Source organism: Arvicanthis niloticus, chromosome 9, assembly GCF_011762505.2.
Source record: "Arvicanthis niloticus isolate mArvNil1 chromosome 9, mArvNil1.pat.X, whole genome shotgun sequence".
Classification (NCBI taxonomy): Eukaryota; Metazoa; Chordata; class Mammalia; order Rodentia; family Muridae; genus Arvicanthis; species Arvicanthis niloticus.
In genome coordinates, this window is record NC_047666.1 from 35,170,689 (window position 1) to 35,192,419 (window position 21,731).

Consider the following 21,731-nt stretch of genomic DNA (forward strand, 5'->3'; position numbering starts at 1 on the left):
GCTTATGTGACATAAAAGGGACCTTGCCACTGTGCTGATTTCTGGGGTCTCAGAAGTGCTTCTTCAGCCTTTAGAGCAAGCTGATCATTGTTTGATACATGACATCTGGCCCTGAGTTTAAGTATTGTAATGAGAAAAGCCCATGTATGTCCTCTTACCTAAAGGTAGTTTTTCTGCAGCAGTTCCCAATTGTCCTACTTAGGGTTTCTATTGCTGTGACAAGACACCATGACTAAAGGGACTTGGGGGAGGGGAGGGTTTAATCAGCCTAGGCTTCCATAGAACAGTTCATCAAAGGAAGTTGGGGCAGAACCTCAAGTGGGCAGAAACCTAGAGGCAGAGGTCATGAAGGAGCGCTGCTCACTGGCTTGCTCCCCATGGAGTTGCTCAGCCTGCTTTCTTACAGAACCCAGGACTGCCAGCCCAGGGAGGGCAACACCCACATTTGTCTGGTCTCTCTCCTATCAACCCTCCCCACAGGCTTACCTACAGCTGGATCTTATGAAAGCATTTTCTGTATTTGGGCTTCCTCCTCTCTAAAGACTCTACCTTGTGTCAAGTTGATGTAAAACTAGGCAGCATGCCAACTTTGCTTGACAGAGGGAACAGGAATGTTGCAGCCCAGCAAGGCAGAACACGTTAACAGCACACATGCCTTTATTCAGCAAAACCCAACCAAAATCACCTGTGATCTCACTCCTACAAAAGTCAGCAGGCATGGAGTAGGGAGCTTATATCTCTCCTTTACCACGCTATGAGAAGACAGCCAGGGACACTAAGTGGTAAAGCCAGACTTTTAGCCCTGGTAGGCAAAGACAAAACTCCAAACTTCTGTCAGTGGAGATCACCTAGTAACACCAGGCATCCTAGGTTCCAACACAGACCTAGCAGAAATGAAGCCTCCTCCCATTGCTCTGTCTTGATGTCTGAGGAGCCCAAGCAGAATTGAGACTTCTACCAGCACCTTGTGGTAAGGAGGCCATATAACCTGTTCTGTTAGACAGCAGTGCAAATCCTGAATGACAAGGCAGTTCCTTGCCTTCAAGCCAGGGAGTAGAAGCAAAACAGAAAGTCAGAATGCCCACAAAATGCCCTGGCCTGTGCTCAGATATGAATGAGGTCTGCAGTGGAACCTGGCCATCTACCTGTCCTGGTGGTTAAGAGTCTCCCACTTCTGGAACAGAGCCAGAGAATCAGAGTCTAATCAGAGAATCAGAAGTAAGACTCTGTGTCTAGAAAGCTAACATCCACATTTCAGTAAAAAGATACATTTCTTTATGAGCTTTACATGGTCAATGAGTTGTATCCTGGGTATTTCGAGCTTTTGGGCTAATATCCACTTATCAGTGAGTGCATACCATGTGTGTTCTTTTATGATTGGGTTACCTCACTCAGGATGATATTTTCTAGTTTCATTCATTTGCCTATGAATTTCATAAATTAATTGTTTTTAATAGCTGAGTAATACTCCATTGTATAAATGTACTACATTTCTGTAACCATTCTTCTGTTGAAGGACATCTGAGTTCTTTCCAGCTTCTGGCTATTATAGGTAAGGCTGCTATGAACATAGTGGAGCATGTGTTCTTGTTATATGTTGGAGCATCTTCTGGGTATATGCCTAGGAGTGGTATAGCTGGATCCTCAGGTAATGCTGTGTCCAATTTTCTGAGGAACCGCCAGACTGATTTCCAAAGTGGTTGTACCAGCTTGCATTCCCACCAACAATGGAGGAGTGTTCCTCTTTCTCTTCATCCTCACCAGCATCTGCTATCTGAGTTTTTGATCTTAGCCATTCTGACTGGTGTGAGGTGGAATCTCAGGGTTATTTTGATTTGCATTTCTCTGATGACTAAGGATGCTGAACATTTCTTTAGGTGCTTCATGGCATTCGAGTTTCCTCAGTTGAGAATTCTTTGTTTAGTGCTGTACCCCATTTTAATAGGTTTATTTGGTTGTCTGGAGTCTAATTTCTTGAGTTCTTTGTATATATTGGATATTAGCCTTCTATTGAATGTAGGATTGGTAAAAATCTTTTCCCAATCTGTTGGTTGCCACTTTGTCCTATTGACAGTGTCCTTTGCTTTACAGAAAATTTGCAATTTTATGAGGTCCCATTTGTCAATTCTTGATCTTAGAGCATAAGCCATTGGTGTTCTGTTCAGAAACTTTCCTCTGTGCTCAAATATTTGAGGCTCTTCCCCACCTTTGCTTCTATTAGTTTCAGTGTATCTGGTTTTATGTGAAGGTCCTTTATTCACTTGGACTTGAGTTTTGTAAGAGGAGATAAGAATGGATCGATTTGCATTCTTTTACATGCTGACCTCCAGTTGAACCAGCACCATTTGTTGAAAATGCTGTCCCTTTTCCACTGGACAGTTTTAGCTCCTTTGTTAAAGATCAAGTGACCATAGGTGTGTGGGTTCATTTCTGGGTCTTCAATTCTATTCCATTGATCTTCCTGCCGGTCTCTGTACCAATACCTTGCAGTTTTTACCACTATTGCTTTGTAATATAGCTTGAGGTCAGAAATGGTGACTTCCCCAGAAGTTCTTTTGTTGTTGAGAATAGTTTTTGCTATCTTGTGTTTTTTGTTATTTCAAATAAATTTGCAAATTGCTCTTTCTAGTTTGGTCTGGTTCTTCTTAGAAGGAGTAACAAAATACTCATGGGAGCAAATATAGAGACAAAGTGTGGGACAGAAACTGAAGGAGGGGCCGTTCAGAGACTGTCCCACCTGGGTATCCATCCCATGTGCAGTCACCAAAGGCAGACACTGATGTGGATGCCAGGAAGTACATACTGACAGGAGCCTGATACAGCTGTTTTCTTAGAGGTCTGCCAGAGCCTGACATATACGGAGGCAGATGCTTGAAGGTAACCATAGAGGTTCCCAACGAAGAAGTTAGAGAGAAGACTGAAGGAGCTGAAGGGGTTTGTGGCCCCATGAGGAGAGCAACAATACCAACCAACCAGAGCTCCCAGGGTCTAAACCACCAGCCTGGGAGCACATAGGGAAGGGCCCATGGCTTCAGCTGTATATGTAGAAGAGGATGGTCTTGTTGGGCATAGGAGGGAGAGGAAGTCCTTGGTCCAGTGAAGGCTGGATGCCCCATTGTGGGGGAATTTGGGGTGGGGAGGAGGGAGTGGGTGGGTGGGGCACATCCTCATAGAAGCAGAAAGAGGGGGGATGGGATAGGGGATTTATGGGGGGGGTGAATGGGGAAAGGGGATAACATCTGAAATGTAAATAAAATATCTAATAAAAAATTAATCAAAAAAGTTACTTTTCACGGGGAGAAGGGAAATATTACAAAGCCCCCAAAGAGAATGAGTAGCAGTAAACAGACACTAAAGTTGAGATGACAGAAATATTAAAATTGTCTATCTAGAGACAGGGTCTTATGTAGTCCAGGCTGGCCTCAAATTCATAGTATAGCTTCTGGACCTCCTTTCTTCACCTCCCACATGCTGGGATTAGAGGTAAGTACCACCATGCTGAGTTTTGTACAGTGCTGGGCATGGCACCCAGGGCTAGACAAGCACTTTACCAATGGAGTGGTATACCAACATCCTCTCAGATAACTAAGGCACTATCATAAAGACAATGAGTCTGCAGTTGAAACACTCACTTACATAGGAAAACCATAGTCATCAGAGACCCCCGAGCTGGAGTTAGATCTGGTTGTGAGCTGCTGGATGAAGATGCTGGGAACCAGGACCTAATTTCCTCTACAAGAGAGATAACGTTTTTTTGTTTTTTTTTTTTTTTTTTTTTTTTTTTTTTTTTCTGCCGAGATGTCTCTACAGTCTCCCAAATGGAAATTAGATAACTGAAAAGGGCATAGGAATTAAAATAAAAAAAATAAACACAGATGAATAACGAAATTGGTGATGTGCAGAGAATCCACATAAACAAGCTCCCTGCCTGAAAAAACAGGCTGAAAAGAGTAATAACAACCAAAAAGGAAAACCATGACCTCAAATGAGCCGTGGGATCATAGCAAAGGGTCTTATGTTTGGATTCATAGAATGAGGGAAGGGAAAAGGTGGAGATGAAAAAGTGTGGGAAGCCATAACAGTTGAAAACAACATTTTTCAAATGGCATATGCCTTAACAGTGAGGAAGCTAGATCAAATTCAAGATTTCCAGGAACACAGCTGTATAGATCCCAAGTTTCAGGGTCACCAGCCTACCAGGCCTTGTTAGCTCTCCTGTAGAAGGACCCAAGTGACTTCCATCTATAATAACAACAAAAATAATGACTGGGAGCACATAGGGAGGGACCTATGGCTCCAGCTGTATATGTAGGGGAGGATAGTGCTGGGAGCCATAATGGCAAACTGACTTTGGTTACCCCAGGACGAGTCAGAAGAAAGAACAGGCATGTTGAAGACACCCAGTGCTCACTAGTTTTGTGCACTTAGTACTTTTTGCATGTGCTTTGTCTAAGAAAAAAAAAGTGTTTAGATTAACAAGCTCTTCTTCATATTTCCAAACAGACATGTGAGTGAATCCTTGACCAAAATGTGGGACTTTAAGCAGAAATCTAAGTGTACAAACAACAGCAAGACAATAAAGATAATGTAAAAGTGATTTTTTTTAACTTTACATTTATTGGAGTTCCAAGACAGAGTGTAGCACTTGAGACTGCGGATCATCACATCTGAAGCGTGTGGAAGGCAAACATATACACTCTATAGGCCGTTCTATGGGATGGCAGCTCAGCAACTTTGAAATCATGAGTCAAAGGCTGCCTGAGAGTGATTGTCAGAAATAGGATAGATTTATAGAAACATAGAAGACCCACAAATTGAGGAGGGAAGATTTAAGACTTAATTTAATCAATTATTCAATTAATCCAATTTAAGTGTAAATAAAATCCTGAAAAATATAATTTCTAAAACTCTGATCCCAAAGATGTAAAATTGCTACCACCACCAACACACATCACACACGCACGCGGTATGCCCATTACTGGTGAGAAGGTCTCATAGAATTTTTCACATTCCATTTCTGTCACTTCTCCAAGTCCTGTCAAGTGCCACTGGGTAGCTCTGAGCATGTGTGGGTCTTCCCCTCCACGAGTGGAAGGTTTGTGTTTATTGAATGTGTTTTTGTCCTGCAGCTGCCATATTGCCAGGGGAGAGCAGATGTTAGGCAAACATTTGTTTGAATTAAACTTAATTAGCTATGTTTCCATCCCCTATTTTTAAATGGCATATTCTGGGAAGTGATCCTAAAGTGGTTTGGTTTCAGAGGATGAAAAAGCTCAGAAAAAGCTAGAATTCACCAGTCCTACTTGCAATCTGACATGGTGGCAATGCTGAACAGAATCTGAACCCCCTCCAGCTCTGGGGTACAGGTCCTGGAAGAAAAGACACGTCAGACACAACACATCATTTTGTATTCTCAGAGGAGAAAATTCTGCCCTGTTGCCCCTAGCCAGTTAGTTCCCAAGGGGCCGGATAGCCTTACATCCTGCCTCATCCAAACAGCAGGTTTTACCCTCAGTAATCACCTTAGGTGACATCCATGATTGACATCCACAAGTTAAAGACACAACGGGAAACTTCTATAAGCTAGAATTTTAGAGTGCACATCACAGGCTGCAGAGATACAAACAGCCTGAAAAATATCACCACCAACTGGGCAACAGCATAGGAATCTAAGTTCTAGATAGCGAAGACATCTAAAAGAACAAGCCAAGAACCAGTAATTAGCTATTCCAGTTAAAGACCTAAAACTAACATGGGCAAGCATTTTGACATAGCAAAATGCAAGTGAATAGGCATTTTAATTATTTCTTGGGTAGTCCAGCCTATAAACTAAGTGACATGGGTTTGTATTTATCTATTTTTTTTTTTTTTAAAAAATTAGAATTCAACATTTAGCCTAAAATACATTTTTCTTGGGACAGTAGAGACAGCTCAGTGGTTAAGAGCACTGTCTGTTCTCCCAGAAGACCCCCGTTGGATTCCCAGCACTCAATCATTTGTAGCTCCAGTTACAGGGAATCTGATGCCCTCATCTTGGCCCCTGCAGGCAATAGGCATGCATGTGTGCAAAGACATACATGCAGGTAAAACACCTATTCAAATAAAACAAAACACCTGTACTAATGACAGAGTCAGAGTATCAGAGAATTAATTAAGACACCACAGTATGGGGCCTGACAAGCAGTACCACTTGATCTATTCGGGCTCCCCTGAAGTGGATGTGATGCATCTTAATAACCATGAGATTGAAATGAGCTGTGACCTACAATGTGCAGCCACCGGCCACATTCATTACTGTATTGAATGATTCAGTCTCTCTGTATATGTGAACGAAGCATGAGTGTCCTGCAGGTGGGTGTGGACGTGCACACGTGCTGTGACACACCCATGAAGATCAGAAACCAAAGGCAGGAGTTAGTCCTCTTTCCACCTCGTCTGAGGCAGGGTCTTTTCTCTACTTCATGAGCCAGGCAAGGTGGCCTGAAATCTTGTGGTGCTCTTGTCTCTGACTCCTATTTCCTTTAGATACTCTGGGAGGACAGACAAGTAGGCTACAGTTCTTTTCTGGTCCTCGGGATCCCAACTCAGTCATCAGGTTTGGTTGCCAAGTGCTTTAGCCATGGAGACATCTTCCAAGACCTGATAGTTCAGTTCCTTATCATCACAGTTCAATCACATAGCTAATGGCTAGATAGTGGACTGCACCAGGATTTGCCACTGTCATCATCACAGAGCATTCTGTTGGACAACAGAAGTGACAGACTGAGATGCATGCAAATCAGAACTCCATCAGAACACTGTGGAAGTGAAATGCTAACAGGGTAATGTGGACACCCATGGAGGTGTGTCATAGCATGTGTGCACATCCACACCCACATGCACCCTGAGACCCTTTGCACCAATGATGGAGGGGGAGACGGTCATCTGCCCCTTGCTTTAGTGTTCTGGAGCCCCTGGAAACAGTCAAGGATGGCTTCAAGGATGACTTGATGTGTGCTAGCTATCCTTAGGGAATCTGGTACTGGTACCTAGAGTCTGACACACCTGTGTCAGGATGAGAACAGAACCACAATTCGAAGGCAGATCTTAATACTTATGAAAAGACAAACTAACATGACTGGAGCAGTTTCCACTGGCAAGTGTGGCCTTTTGTAGACCAGTATGTTCCCTTAAGGGCCAAAATTAGGAAAAACATACTCTCCACTTTTTCGTTTCAGTGTCACCTTGATGCCTACACCTGCATCTCCCATTTTGGAGACAATAACATGTTACCGGTTTGGGGTTTTGTTTTTAAATCTAGAGTGGAGGTTAATACGCTTTTTCTGTGATGGGCCAGAGATGAATATTTTAGGGTCATGAGGTTTCTATGGCAACGATGTGTGCTGTTGTAGCACAAACATAGCCACACGACACATAGAAACTTAATTTACCCCAATAAGCCCTATGGCCTTAGTTCGGCACCTTCGGGTCACAAAGTCTATGTAATAACACACCCTGCCCCACTCCTCCAGTATTTATTTCTTATTATTTTTAGAAATTTTATCACTGTATTTTTGAATATATATTAGATCCTGCCAAAGATCTCATTAGACTTATAAATGTATAACTTAGAAGTGTCAAAAATAATTTTTATTCCCATTTGTATTCAAGTTTCCAATTTAAAAACAAACCTAATTCTTCATGGTGATTTTCTTTGCCTTGAGGAGTAAGCACAGAAAGGACACAGACACACACTGTACAAGGAGTCATTAAAAGCGATGTGCAGGTTAGGTCTAGTTAGGTCTAGTTATCTGGAAACCTTCCCCGCTGTTTTACTAATTTACGAATGGAGACAGAACCTCAACTGAAAAGCTCTGACTGACAAATGCAATAGGCTACCCAAGTCAAAGAAATGGATATTAGTAACTGGGGGAGTCAGAGATGAATCTCTAAATACAATATTTGTTCTAGGAAACTGTGGCAGTCAATGGTAGACTAACAAGCCAGTTAAAAAACCCCACACACCGAGCAGTTCAGGGGTCATCTTTAAATATTCAGAATGTCATTTCTTTGCACAAACATTTTGTGCTTTTACAGAGCCAAAGTACTGATAACTACTTCCTAGCGCTAGGAGGACAGCTCAGTGGAAAACAGTGCTTGTCGAGCGAGCATGAGGATCCGAGTTACAATCCCCAGCATCAACATAAAATGCTAGACATGGCACAGATGCTTGCAGCTTTGTGTCTGTAAGAGACAGGGACGGCAGGACAGTAGGACAGCAAGATCACTGGTGGCTGCTGGCCATCAGTCTAGCTCCAGGCTTAGTGGTAGACACAGAGTTAGAGCAGAACATTCAACATCCTCATCTGGCCTGTGTACACACACACACACACACACACACACACACACACACACACACCTGTGTACACACACATGCACGCACACACACACATACACACGCATGCACGGGCGCGCGCACACACACACACATCCCACTACGGACAAGACTGAAAGGTAACTATTTGATATTTTTATATAGTTACAGGCTGCTAAGAATTTCAGAACACGGGACACACTGGAGAAGGGCACACAGGGGGACTGAGGAGCCAACGGCACAGCTGTAGCAGATTGTCTATGAGTACCACAGGGTCTGTTCCACACAAACCTCAGGATACAGGCATGCACAGCGTCAAACACAGATGCAGAGCATTATGGATACTGGTGCAGCAGCAGGGATGTGAGCCATCCAAACACATAACATTGGTACTTAAAACAAAACAAAACAAAAAAAAACAAAACAAAAAAAAAAAAAAAAGAAAGAAAAGAAAAAGGCTTAACAGCTTATTTGAAGAGAAAAACTATTTGTCTATTATTAACCATTAACCCTTCTATAAAATAACCACATGTATGGTTTCGTTTCTTTCCCCTCCAAACTGGTTGATTAGAAACATCAATATACAAAATAGGCACAGGTCTTTTTCAAAGAGCAAAACGTACACTGCTTACTATTAGCTAACTGACAAAATTCACATTTACTTCTATTTACTGTGTAAACTAGTTATTAAGCTATCAGAAAACAGAAGATTTAAAAAGACCTTGTTAATAATAGTCTTCACTCCTTGCCATGTTTGAGAAGAGATGCAGGATTTGATCTAGTCGATGCTTTATTTCTCCATGGTACATGCGGATTTATAAAATAAAGACTTTTTACTTTACCCATTCTGTAAAATGTGTGAGGATAACGTGAAATGAACCAAGTGTGTCTCGATACGCACTGGCGTACGAATGGGAAAACTGGTACACCCAGGAGGCCCCTGCTATACGGCACTGTCTTTGACTGCGCCACACCACCCTGTCCACCATCAGAGACATATTTCTGGGCCTGTGTCTAATGTGTACAGTTTAGTCCTTCACTGAATCACTGCCACAGAAAGGGTCACATGACAAGGCAGTCTGGTGCTGGAATGATCCGGGTCAACTGCAGTTTCTTAAGCTCCGGTACAGAGGCTAGTGTCCTCATAAGAACAGATGGTGAAGCAATGGTGAACCCACAGAAACAAGAACCATTCAGTTAAGTAGCACTGAAAAACAATTTTATTTAAAATGTGTATGACTATAAATTTATCAAAATTAAACAAAATCAAGTTAAGAAAATTCCCATCACAAAAAATGACATCATTAGGAAGGCCACATTCTGTCTGATGACATCTCTCATCTTTCTGTGACAAATTGATAGATGTGAGGTGGAGGGGACAAGAGTGAAAGTCTGACCACCACCAACAGCTTGATCGGCAGCATGCCTCTTCATGAAATGGCTTAATTACACAGAGTTTCATAAAAATTGGCATTCAGAAACTCTGACACAAAAACGAAACCTTCCACTGCAAACCTGTGACTAAGGCTTCTGGCTGGAACTCAGTGTGAGGCAGACAGTGGATTTAACATTAAGGCACAGGGTAAAATGTGTGCAATGTACACGTATTAACACGGGATGCCCAACATAAGCCACACTTTAGAACGTTCATGGGCTTTCTAAATGTACTGGAATTCGGAGCCAGTGGAGAGAGCACTGCTCATAGAAGCTCAAGTGTCTTAACTGTACCCTTGTGAAAGTCACTGTGCTAAATACAATCCTGTTTGAGCTTGTGAGTCCTGTAAAATTTTCTATTGTAGAATAAATGTGAGTGAACCTAGATCTGGCTTTAAACACTGTACCTATGCACACTACTTGGCCACACTGACTGTGGCCCGAAGCTGGTAGACCCTGCTACTGAATGGGCAAGAGAAGGTGTGAAATTGTAAGGAGTAAATTTTTTTTTTTAAACAATGACTACAGTATAAAATCATCTTTAGGCACTCTGGATAGCATATTTGAAAAAGTTCAGGCTTAATATTTTTCACATGATGATCCTTGTGTGTGTCCTCTTCCCAGTGAGAAAACAATTGCTTTCACAGTGGTGAGGGACATGTCCGTCTTCATGGGAGCCAGGAGAGCCATCACTTCTTTGTCACACTGGCAACAGCTTTCTTGGCTGCATCCTCTAGATCCACAGCTGATGTAATGGGGAGTCCGCTGTTTTTGAGGATATTCTGAGCCTCCTGGACATTAGTTTCCTAGAAGAGGGAACAATGGGAAATCGATAAATTAGTCTGCCAGTGGCACACCCAGTCAAGTCGGACAACAGGAATCCCAGGATGCCTGGTCTCCCTTGATGCCAACAATTTAAGTAGAACACATGTGGCTTTATTGCCAAGCTTGAGCTTTTCAGATACACCCAGCTGACATTTTCAGACCCTCTTCTTTTCACTTTAATGAACTCTCATTAGAAAGACACCTCCTGTATTGTCTCTGGCATTCTAAAATGAGAAACAAGCATTCTTCCAGATCATGAATACACAAAAAGTTTCTCAGCACTTGCTCAGTAAATTTGAAGGAAAAAAGTCCTAAACTGGATCTGTCTCTTCCCTGAGTCTGGGAGGACAGGCTTTAAAAAAAAAAAAAAAAGTGACTTAAGCATGTCATAAAATGGCTCTGGTGTTCCTGTCCAGCTGTCAGGTGGACTTCTTTAGAACAAAGGCTCTGAATGCATGGCCATGGAGAACATGCCTTCGATGTGGGCACAAGTAAGAACAGGCCCTTGCCTTGGTCAGCACGTGTCACTCAGAGACAACGGCCAGGGGAGCAGACTGTGCTGAGGAAGAAGCTCTGAGACATTGCATCTGCTACAGCAGTGGGAAGCAGTGGGAAGTAGGTGTCACACAGTCTCCCAAGGGCCCCTGGGTGCAGTGACAGGGGGAAGGAGCCAAAGCTCTCACCTCAGCCATGCATTTAGAGAATGGTGTTTAATCACTTAATTTCCTTGAGTTTCAACTTAAAAAAATTTATGACTGCTTTGCCTGCATGTATGTCCTTTCCCCATGTGCATGCTTGGTGACTGCAGAGGTCAAAGGCTAAGGAATCTGCACATTAGCCTGCAGGGGTGGCTGTCACAGAGCAATGGCAGAGTGAAGCAAAGGCCTGGCCTGAGCTAGAAGTACATCTCTGGACCAGAAGTTGGATGTGTCACTTCCATCTCCTTCCACAGAGAAGTTGACTGGGATACCTTCCCTAGGTGCCCTCTAAGTAGGTCAGGGACAAAACCTAAGAAAAAGTACAAGAGCTTTTCCTTTCTGGCATTCTTCAGTCTCAGCACCTAGCTCCCCAGATCCACCAAGCTGTGGAACATAACTGTTCCCGGCCACTCTCCTACCCCATCCTTGTATTTTGGGGTTAGTTTTTTCCCCCCATAGTTTCTTTCACCCATTCTGAGATCTATTCACTCAGAATTCAATATCCACTATTACCTGAATTCTCCATGTGTAAGGACAAAATAAATGCTAATTTTTTTTAAAACCTCACATATGAAGCTTTTTCCTTGGAACCAACAGCATAGATAATTCAGGTCCCTAATTAATATCATCTGCAGCATCTAGCCGAGGAGCAGTCTTCTCAAGGGAATAAAAAGGATGGATGTTAAAATTCACAAGTGCCTAGGCAGGCATTCAGAGCGCCACTGGCCTTTGCCCTGCATACCCACCTGCTCCCTCGAAGCTGTCTCTCCCCGTCTCCTGGGCCTCCTTCCTTGCCACTACCTTCAGTGTTCCAGCTACAGCAGGCTTGTCAGATGTGCTGCTGGAGTACTCCCTGATCTCGACATCACAACAGGGATGGGCCCTGTAGGGCAGCTTAGTGACATTTCCCACAGCCTGCTACACATCCTTTTCAGTGCTAGGTTTGCTTCTCAGGGTATCTTGCAGTATCACCCACATGTTACATGTGAGCTGACAGACTGGGTAAGGACAGCCACAGTCACAAATGATGATGCCCGAGGAGAGAGGTTTGGACAGATCCTTCTCTTACCATTTTGCAAACCTGAGGGTTCTCCAGAGGCCTTGGCGGTAACTCCATGTTCTGGCACTCTATTTGCCCTGGCTACTCTGCAGGGCAGGCTCCAATGCTAACAATAATAACAATGTGGTGCTCCAAGTGAAGAGAGGCCTCACTCTTGTGTAACGCTGGTGGGCGTGGCCAGGGGAAAGGGTGAAGGGAGCCTTCCCCCTTCCTCCTGGCAGCATCTTCAGTGGTACACCAAAATACCTAATTGCTTCATAATTTCAGGATCTACTAAAGTGAATTTTAATTACACTTGCTGTTATACTTTAATTACAGTCTTAATTATTAAGTATATACCGGCATGCTTGAAAGAAGAGGGTGTGAAGGGATTGTCACATTCAAAGAGCCCAGGAATAAACTATTGTGCGCTGAGAAGCGGATCCAGAGGGAGCCGCAATGAACAGATGGAGATCAGGAGGAGGTTGGGCAGCCAACTTGGGACAAGTGAAGAGGGCATCATGGGGAACAAGCCAGAGAAGGATGACCATGTGAGGAGAAAAAGACAGGGTCCATAGGTGAAGAATCAGAGAGCTTGTCATGTGGCATTGCCCTGTCCTTTGTCTTCCCCCTCTCTTCCCCTCCATGGCTAGGCTTTGCCCACAGCCTGGCCTGGCCAGCAATTACTACCATTTGCTTCCTCCTTCTGGTTGAGGAAGCAGCTGGAGGGGAAAGAGAAGAGAGGTTGCAAAAAAAAAAGGAGCCAGTAAAAAATCAGGTCACGGGCAGCAAGGATGCCCTGGGCAAACGCTTGTGAGTTTCTCCATCTTTTGGGGAATGGTATTACTGGAGTGTTTGAGGCTTCTTTCTGCTTTCTGACCTCAATGGCTGACATCTATGTCAAGCCCCCTTCCTGACTTTATTTCTAAGTAGAAACCATCACAGCCACTTTAAACTCTGACATGGAATTAAGTGTTCTAAAGAGAGTGTTTATGCCCCTGCACACAATTACAACTGAAATCAACCACTTTCCCACACTTAAATGGTGCTGGTGATGTGCTCTAGTATTTACTAAATGCTGCCATGCTTTTCAATCAGGCTGCAGGACAACATGCTTAATAACCACCTAAACACATCACTGATCAGCTCAGCTGGCCGTCACTTCTGAATTCTGGCTTCTTAATAGTCGTTTGGCCATGTGGCTACCTACCCACTCACAGGCCTTGAGAAAGACAGTGTGTAGAGAACCAAAGGGGGCACTGGCTCAACACAGACTCTTGCTTGGCTGCCAGCGGACGTGAGAAAAATAATCACATTAAACACATAAAAATGGCTCTGCTTCCAAGTGTTCTATAGTGGCCTCCCGCCACTGGGTGGAGGAAGAGAGCTGTAAACAGAGATGCAGGGGTAATTTATCAACACCCTGAGCTTTCACTATGCAGGAGAGATGACACTGGACAGGGCTGACAGGGTTTAGGTGAAGAAATGCAGCCTCTGCCCTGCCCGAACTCAGGCCAGCCTTTACCCCAGGAGCAAAAAGAAAAACACTGTCCAGCAAGGACATGTACAGAAGCTTCTTCTGAATTACTACTTTTATAGGACTTCAGATGTATTTATGTATGTATGTAGTTTTTATATACAAGTGTGTGTACACATGTGTGCCCGTGTGCCCATGGAGACCAGAGATCAACACTGAGAGTACTCCTTAATTATTCTCTACCTTATGTTTTCAGACAGGGTTTTCTCACTGAACCTAGAGTTCAATTTACCAGAAGCCTGCTTGTCTCCCTTCACTGTTACCACTACACCCAGCCCAGCCCAGCCCAGCCCGGCCCGGCCCAGCCCAAGGGTCACAGATGTGAACTCTGCTGCCCCTCCTGCTAACACAGGCTCTCAGGATCTGAACTCAGGTTCTCATGTTTGTGCAACAGGCACTTTACTATAACTCAGCCAACTCCCTAGCCTGATCATTCAGGTTTTTTTCCTTTTTAGAAGAATACAATGCCATCATTAAATATACACTGACTACATGTTACCAGATTTTAAAAGAGACTATGAAGATAAAATTGAAAACAGTACAAGCTTGCTGCCTATATGTGATTATGGGTTCCTAAATAATATAAAACTCATTTCTCAAAGCAAATCTAAAATCAGCAGCATTTTAGCCCCTTCTCACAGATAAAGTACCAAGGACTTAGCAGCTGACCTAATGACTCCCAACAAGCTGGAAGATAGAAAAAGACTAGAGTTCAGATTTATCTGAAATCAAAACCACACACTGGCCATGCACCATGGAGCACCACACCAAAAAGAATGCTGGCAATTCTTTAAGCTAAGCTTTCACTTCATCTCACTGGGGGCAAACTGAGGCTCAGGTACTAGGAAATATACTTGGTCAAGTAATCAGTGAGCTATCACAGGCCTGATTCAGCCTCCTGTTCTAAATCAGGGCTGGCACACTATGGCTTTTAAGCCCAGTGCAGCCCACAGTCTCTTTGCATGCTACTTATAAGCTAAGAATAGTTTTCATATTTTTAAATAGCTGGGCAAAAAATCAGAATAATATTTTGTGATACATGAAAATTACATGAAATTCAAATTTCAGTGCCCATAAATAGAGTTTTGATGGAGCAGGGCCAAGCTGATGCGCTCGCAGGCTGCGGATTGCTGTGCTCTGCCACGGCAGAGCTAGGGCGGTGACACAGACAGTACAGCTCACAAGGCCTGAAAAGGTTCAGTTCAGCTCCGAGGCTTCTTTTCTTTCCTTGGAGTAGAAGCAGGGCACATTCTCCAAAGTAGTGGGTTCCTGAGGGTCCTGTGTCCATGTGTCCTGCTCCTCCTGTCAAGCCATCATCAGATAGAGCATGGCTGAGGTCTGGCGAACTGCTATTTAGATAACATTTCAAATCTCTTTTCTCTTGTTATTCTCTTAGTAATGGAATGATTCAACAGACATACTGTGAAGGAGATCATGGACATATTTCCATCCACAGTAGCCCCAAAGAACATACATATCTAGGAATAAACCTCACTAAGGAGACAAAGGCTCTACAATGAACTCTAAATCTCTGAAGAAAGACACTGAGGAAAAGACTAGGGAATGGAGAGGGTTAGTAGAATTAATATTGTGAAAAATGATCATTTTACCAAAAGCAATTTATGGATTCAATGCAATTCTAGTCAAAATTGCCAAAACATTTTTCACAGAAATAGAGAGAAAAACTCAGCTACTTTATTTTAACTGTGAAGAACTATTATGACCAAGGAGACTTATAAAGAAACATTTAACTGGGGCCTTGCTTACAGTTCAGAGGGTGAGTCCATGACTATCAGACCAGGAGCTCAGCAGCTGAAAGGCAGTCATGGCACTAGAGCAGTAGCTGAGTGCTTACATCCTGATCCAAGGCAGAGAGAATGCAAACCGGGATGGCATGGGGCTTTGATACCTCAATACTCAGCCCCAGTGACACAACTCCTCCAACAAGACCCCACCTCTAATCCTCACCAAACAGTTCCACCAACTGAGGACCAAACATTCAAAGACAAAAGCTTATGGGGCCATTCACATTCAAATCACCACAAAAAAAAATTCTAAAATTACATGGAACCACAAAGGCTCCAATAGCCAAAGCTACCCTGAATAAAAAGAACAAGACCATTCCAAAATTTGCCATTCTAAATTTCAAGGTATACTGTAGCGTTACAGTCATACAACAGCCATATGGTACTGGTACACGAACAGACATGTAGATCACCGAAACAGAGTGGAAGACCCAAATATGAGTACATACAACTAGAATCATCTGGTATTTGACACAGATGCCAAAAACACATTGGAGAGAAAACACCAACAAATGATGCTGGGAAAACCAATATCCACATGCAAAAGAATGAAGTTAGGCCTGCATCTGCTACCTTGCATGAAAATTAACTTCAAGTGCATCAAAGATGTCATGTACAAACACTGAAGCTGCTGGAAGAAAACATAGGCGGCACCTAACAGGAAGCAGGTGTAAGAGAGTCTCTGAACGAGACTCCATGTAACTAGGAATTAAGGGCAACAATTGACAGCTGGGACTCCATCATACAAAAACCCGCAAGACTGAGAAAACAACTAACTGAGTGGAGAGGAAGCCCACCGAGTGGGAGAGAATGTCTACCAGCTATATATTTGACAGAGGACTAATATCCACAATACAGAAAGAACTTTCTGAGCACAGAACCAGAGGCAAAACACCCATTGTGCCGGTATCCCTCCCTTCTTTGAGATAATCCAAGTCTCAGGTTGGATACCATCTGTCAGTCAATGGCAGTCAGACGTAGGGTTAGTGACAAGGGTTCAGGTGCTATGGCGAGTACAAATTGTACAGCTAACATTTACTAAGATCAGGCCTTTGCAGACAATTGGAAAGCTAATCTGTGCCTTACAATGAATGACATTATGATGCTGTTACTTGGATATTTGTCAGTTCCTGCATATGCCCATGTACATGCGCATGTAATGTACTTGTGAAAAAATATAGGTCTATTGACAAGTGTCTTCCTCAATTATTCAGGATATTATTTTCTGAGAAAGGGTCTCTCATAGAATCCGCAGCTCACCAACTACATAGACTGGCTGGTTAGCACACTATTGGAATCATGCTGTCTCTCTTGCAGTGCTGAAATTACAGGCACATACTGCCACACTGGACTTCTGATTGGGTGCTGAGGGTCCAAATTGACCCTCATGATTTGGTTGCAAACACTTTACCTACTGAGCCATCTCACCACCTCAATCAATACTCTCAGGTTTTTTATTCCCATACTACAGGTGAGGAAGTTGAAATTTCACTCCTGGTTTTATTCTAGCTAGTAGCTGAATGACTTGAAAAAGTCACTGTCCATTTGACTTGAGATTCTTTACCCTTGGGTGAGAATTTTATCTACCTACACATTCTATGAAAATTAAGGCTGATACAAGGTGGCCTGTGGCGCTGTATCACAGCCATGGTAAGAAGACACAGGGTGAGGTCTGCTGTGAGGAGTAGCCAGCTTCAGCAGCAGGAAGTCTCTGACCAAGATGAAATCTTTTGACCACAAAAGCAAGGATCAGGATCAAGTCTAATGTGTGTTCACTGAGAGCTAATCCTAGGTGCATATGCTTTTGCTTTCAATTATGTATCCCTCAAAAAAGACAGCATAAATATTAATGCAAGCCATGTTCAACTGTAATATTAAACAAGAATGCGAAGAACCCTCTGGCAAGCAAACCCAGGCTGCAGTGCTTACTCCACTTATGCTCATCATGTACAGGCACAGAACGGATCTTTCATTATTTTAGAAGTTTCTTTTGTTCTTTGAAGATTTTTTTGTCTCCTCTTCCCAATTCCTCTCCCATCCACCTGTTTTGTCTTCCTTCTATCACCTAAGTCCACGTAGTGCTGCTTGCATAGTCTTGGATGTGTGGCCTTCCACTAGGATGTGTTACTCTCCTTCTCCCAGAAGCCATGAGTTGCCAATAGCTTCTCAGCTAGGTAGGAGTGGGCTTCAAGGTTCCCTGCCCCCTCCATGCTGGGATTTGGTCTGTCATGAGCTTGCTCAGGTCTTGTGCATGCTGTAGGACAGATCTTTTGAAGAGATCTTAAAATGTGCAAGGCCTTTCTTGTACATTTTCCTTGAGTCTCCTCATGGTTTTCAATCCCTGTGTCCTCTATCTTATAGATAATGGAAGGTAACTGTGACCGTGCTAGACTGTCAGTCTAAAATGCTGACCGGACTTCGGATCTCCATTCATCCTTGCTATGGTTTGGTTATAGAAGGCAATACCCCCCTCAAAGACTCATGAGCTGTATGTGTGCTCTTCAGCATAGTAGTGTGGAATTGGTGCAAACCTGGAGTTCTAGTGGAAGGTAATTGTGTCATGAGGACTTACCTAAGGGATAATCTAGGCTATAATGTGCATTGTCACAAAAAGAGCGACGCTGCCCTTGTTCAGTCTCGTGTCTTTTTTTTCCATGCAGTCTTGGTTGGACTCAAACTCTATGTAGCCAGGTTGACTCTGAATTCCTAATTCTGCCTCCATCTCCCATGTGCTGGTGCCACAGGTGTGTACGGCCATGTCTGCTCTCTTGCCCCTGGGCTTGTATACAAGATGATTTCTTCCAAATGCAACTCTGCCACATGTTGTCATCCAGGCTCTCCGAGACGAGCAGACACCAGCAGATGTAGATCTAAGTAAAGCTCTTTCCCTGGTAAATTATCCAGATGTAGGTGTTTTGTCACAGCAGCACACACATACTGATAGACTGCCTGAGAAGCCCTACCACTACATTATGGTATGTGACTTTAAGTGAGGGAGATGCCTGAGCGTAGACTCTACTGCTAAGATTGTCCTTAAGAAAAACATTGTATTTGAAGAGCTGATAGTGCTTGCCAGATTCTAACTTGACTCTTATGAGAAATTTACATGCTGAGCCCAGAGCTAGAATTAGAAATGGATAAGAGGAGGAATTTCTGAAATGCTAGGCTGTTTCTGGGCTCTTTTCCACTTGGGGGTCTGCAAACTAGGGCTCATAAACCAGACATATTCTGATATCTGTTTTTGTACCAAAAGACTTATTATGACCCAGGGGGGGCCATGTCCCCCTGTACTGTCCAGAGCTGCTTCAACACTACCACAGATTGCCAAGCAACTGCAGCAAGGGTTATCCTATCCTCAAAGGCCAAGAACTGGCTCTTTATAGGAAAGCTCACAATGAGAATGCCTGATCTCAGATCTGATGGACTACACAAAGTAAGAAATTATCTCATTTGGTTCTTTCCCAGTCTGCAGCCCCACTTTACTTCCTGTTCCCGATAGAATAGAATAGAATAGAATAGAATAGAATAGAATAGAATAGAATAGAATAGAATAGAATAGAATGCTGTATTTCTAGGGGAGAAAATCCTCCGTATGGTTTCATTCACTAATGGCCAATGGTTGGCTCAAAAGCACCTGGCATTCCTTTTGACATCTGTAGTATACAATCATGATTATGGAACCTCGTTCTCTGAGCTACAACGCATCAGGATTTTATTGGCCCAGTACTTTCGGCAGCCATGGTCAATGAGCAGAAGGTGGCATGGGGTGAAAGCCAGCTGTCCTCCCCACTCTAACACACTGTCATGCAGGCTATCTGGATAGACCAGGAACAGTCTTCAGAGGGTGTCTCTGGAACCATCATATTGGCAGGGTAGACTCGTCATCTGTAAAACAAGGGATTAAATCTCCCTGCAGGGCTTCCCCAATAGCAAGATGCTAATTAGAGTAACTACTGTGTTGCATGAAGAAACTGAGGCATGAAGACATGAACTGACTGGTCCCACTGACAATATCTAGAAAGCAGACAGGGAGTCTGCATTAGAGACAGTGGACCTAATGCCTACCATGCTTTAGCCATTCTTCTTTAAAACTGCTCCTCTGTATAACAACGGCCAGAGAGGATTAGTCTCTCACAGATACCTCCATCCACTACCCCACTGCCCTGAGAGCATGGGGACACTGCATAATGCTGGGGTTATCTTCTTTGAGAAGACTTAGCCTACAGATATGACAAGGCTACAGATATCCAAATGGCAGAAATGCTGGTTACGCACATTATCTATCTAGAGGTGAGATGAGGGAAACCAGAACTGCCTAAGAGAGTAGATTAATGCAGATTAAAAGTTTCGATCCACAGAAGCTTTCCTGTTCTGAGGAATGCTTGAGGCTAACACCTGCAAAGTCGGTCTAAGGATCAGGAGCGGCAGCAGAAAGCATGACGGACGGTATGCTTATGCATTCAGACTTGGTGCTGCTGGAGGCTAGAGTCCCGCCAATGCCACAGGTAGTGTGAGCTGCTGAAGAAGTGAACACTAAGAGGAACGAGGGGCACTGGGGAAAGGGTGATTAAAGGGTGGGGTGCCAGAGGAGAGTAGGGGCATCACTGAAGGGAAAATAGTCCCAGGTAGGACATTTCCACAAAGAATGCTGGGGGCCTTATGAGGTAGGAAGCAATGCAAGGTATAGACTGCATAAAAAATGGGAGCCTGGAGAAACGCTTGAGAAGAATGAGAAGTCAACCCTGGGAACAGTGGTGCCTTGAGCAACCAAAGGGGGATGTGCTTGGGCAGGCTGTCAATGACACTTGCTAGGCACAGCACAAGAGGACAGGGCCAAGGAGGAAGAGAAAATGAAAATGCAACTTGGTCCCAAGCACATAGTGGAAAAAAGCAGCCAAGAGGTCACTGAGACACCAGTAAAGAGCAGAAGCCAGGGATATAGTCAGACATAGTAGAGGATGCTGCCTGTGCCATGCACCACCTTCACTCTGCTCAGCCAGGGTGAATCCACCACTCGAGGGTCCCACTCAAGGGCTCTGTCCTTTTTGTCCCAGATATAAACAGAAAACAGAGGCGCTAGCATTCTGTATGAAACTTTTAGTTAGCCACAGTCCTCACAGATTGTCTTGGTAGAAGACAGAAGCAAGGTTCTTACGTATCTTGTGGGCATACACTCTGTAAGGCCGCAGACTTGTAGGAGGGATGGCCACCAAGCAAGCAGACACCGGAGAAAGCTTGCAGGCTCTGTGCTGCCTCACATTCACAGAACTCTCTTCCTGTCAGCGGACTAAGGCTTTCTTTGTGCCCACACTGATAAGAGTGCTTGATCTGCATTCCAGCAGTAGTGGCAGTAACGTGGGAGCACTATAGGGGATGAGGATGAGGGTGCTCACTGAGAAGGAAAAACAGATGCCTTAAGCAGGAGTCTCAGGATACCTAACCCTCTCCCCTTTCAGAGAGTTAGGAAACACTACTGAAGATTGTAAGGTGTTGGGAGTAGATGAAATCTGAAGTGAATGTATACTGTTGGCATGTCAAGGACCCCAATGCCTCAAAGCCATGGAAATGGCAAAGCTACCACTCATCCAAGTATGAGTGTTTAGAAAGACTGATTGGTATGTATGGACTATCAACCACGGCTTCCTCCTGATCTTCACAGTCTAAGACTGCTCCCTACAGAGACTTCCCACTGAGACCAGCTAACTTCTTCTCACTGTTGTCTTAGGTAAAGTTTCTACTGTTGAGACAAGAAACTAAGACCAAAAAGCAAGATGGGGAGGAAGGGGTTAATTAGCCCTTCACTTTCGATACTGCTCATCACTGAAGGAACTCAAGACAGAAACTCAAACAGGGCGGGAACCTAGAAGCAGGAGCTGATGCAGAGGACATGGAGGGGTACTGCTTACAGGCTTGCTTCTTATGGCTTGCTCAATTTGCTTTCTTATAGAACCCCAAACCACTAGCCCAGTGGTGGCTGCACCCAAATGGGCTGGCCCTTTGCCACTGATCACTAATTAAGAAAACATCTTACAGCTGAATC

General features: G+C 43.8%; 1 protein-coding gene across 1 annotated transcript in view; it reads right to left on the reverse strand.

Moving 5' to 3' along the window:
• Positions 1-10,247: 10,247 nt before the first annotated feature.
• Suclg2 (succinate-CoA ligase GDP-forming subunit beta) overlaps positions 10,248-21,731 on the reverse strand; it is a 232,852-nt gene continuing 221,368 nt past the window's right edge. Inside the window, exon 11 of the mRNA XM_034512316.2 lies at positions 10,248-10,591. Within this exon, the coding sequence (XP_034368207.1) occupies positions 10,477-10,591 (115 nt within the window). The 3' untranslated portion in view covers positions 10,248-10,476. The remainder of the gene's footprint in view (positions 10,592-21,731) is intronic.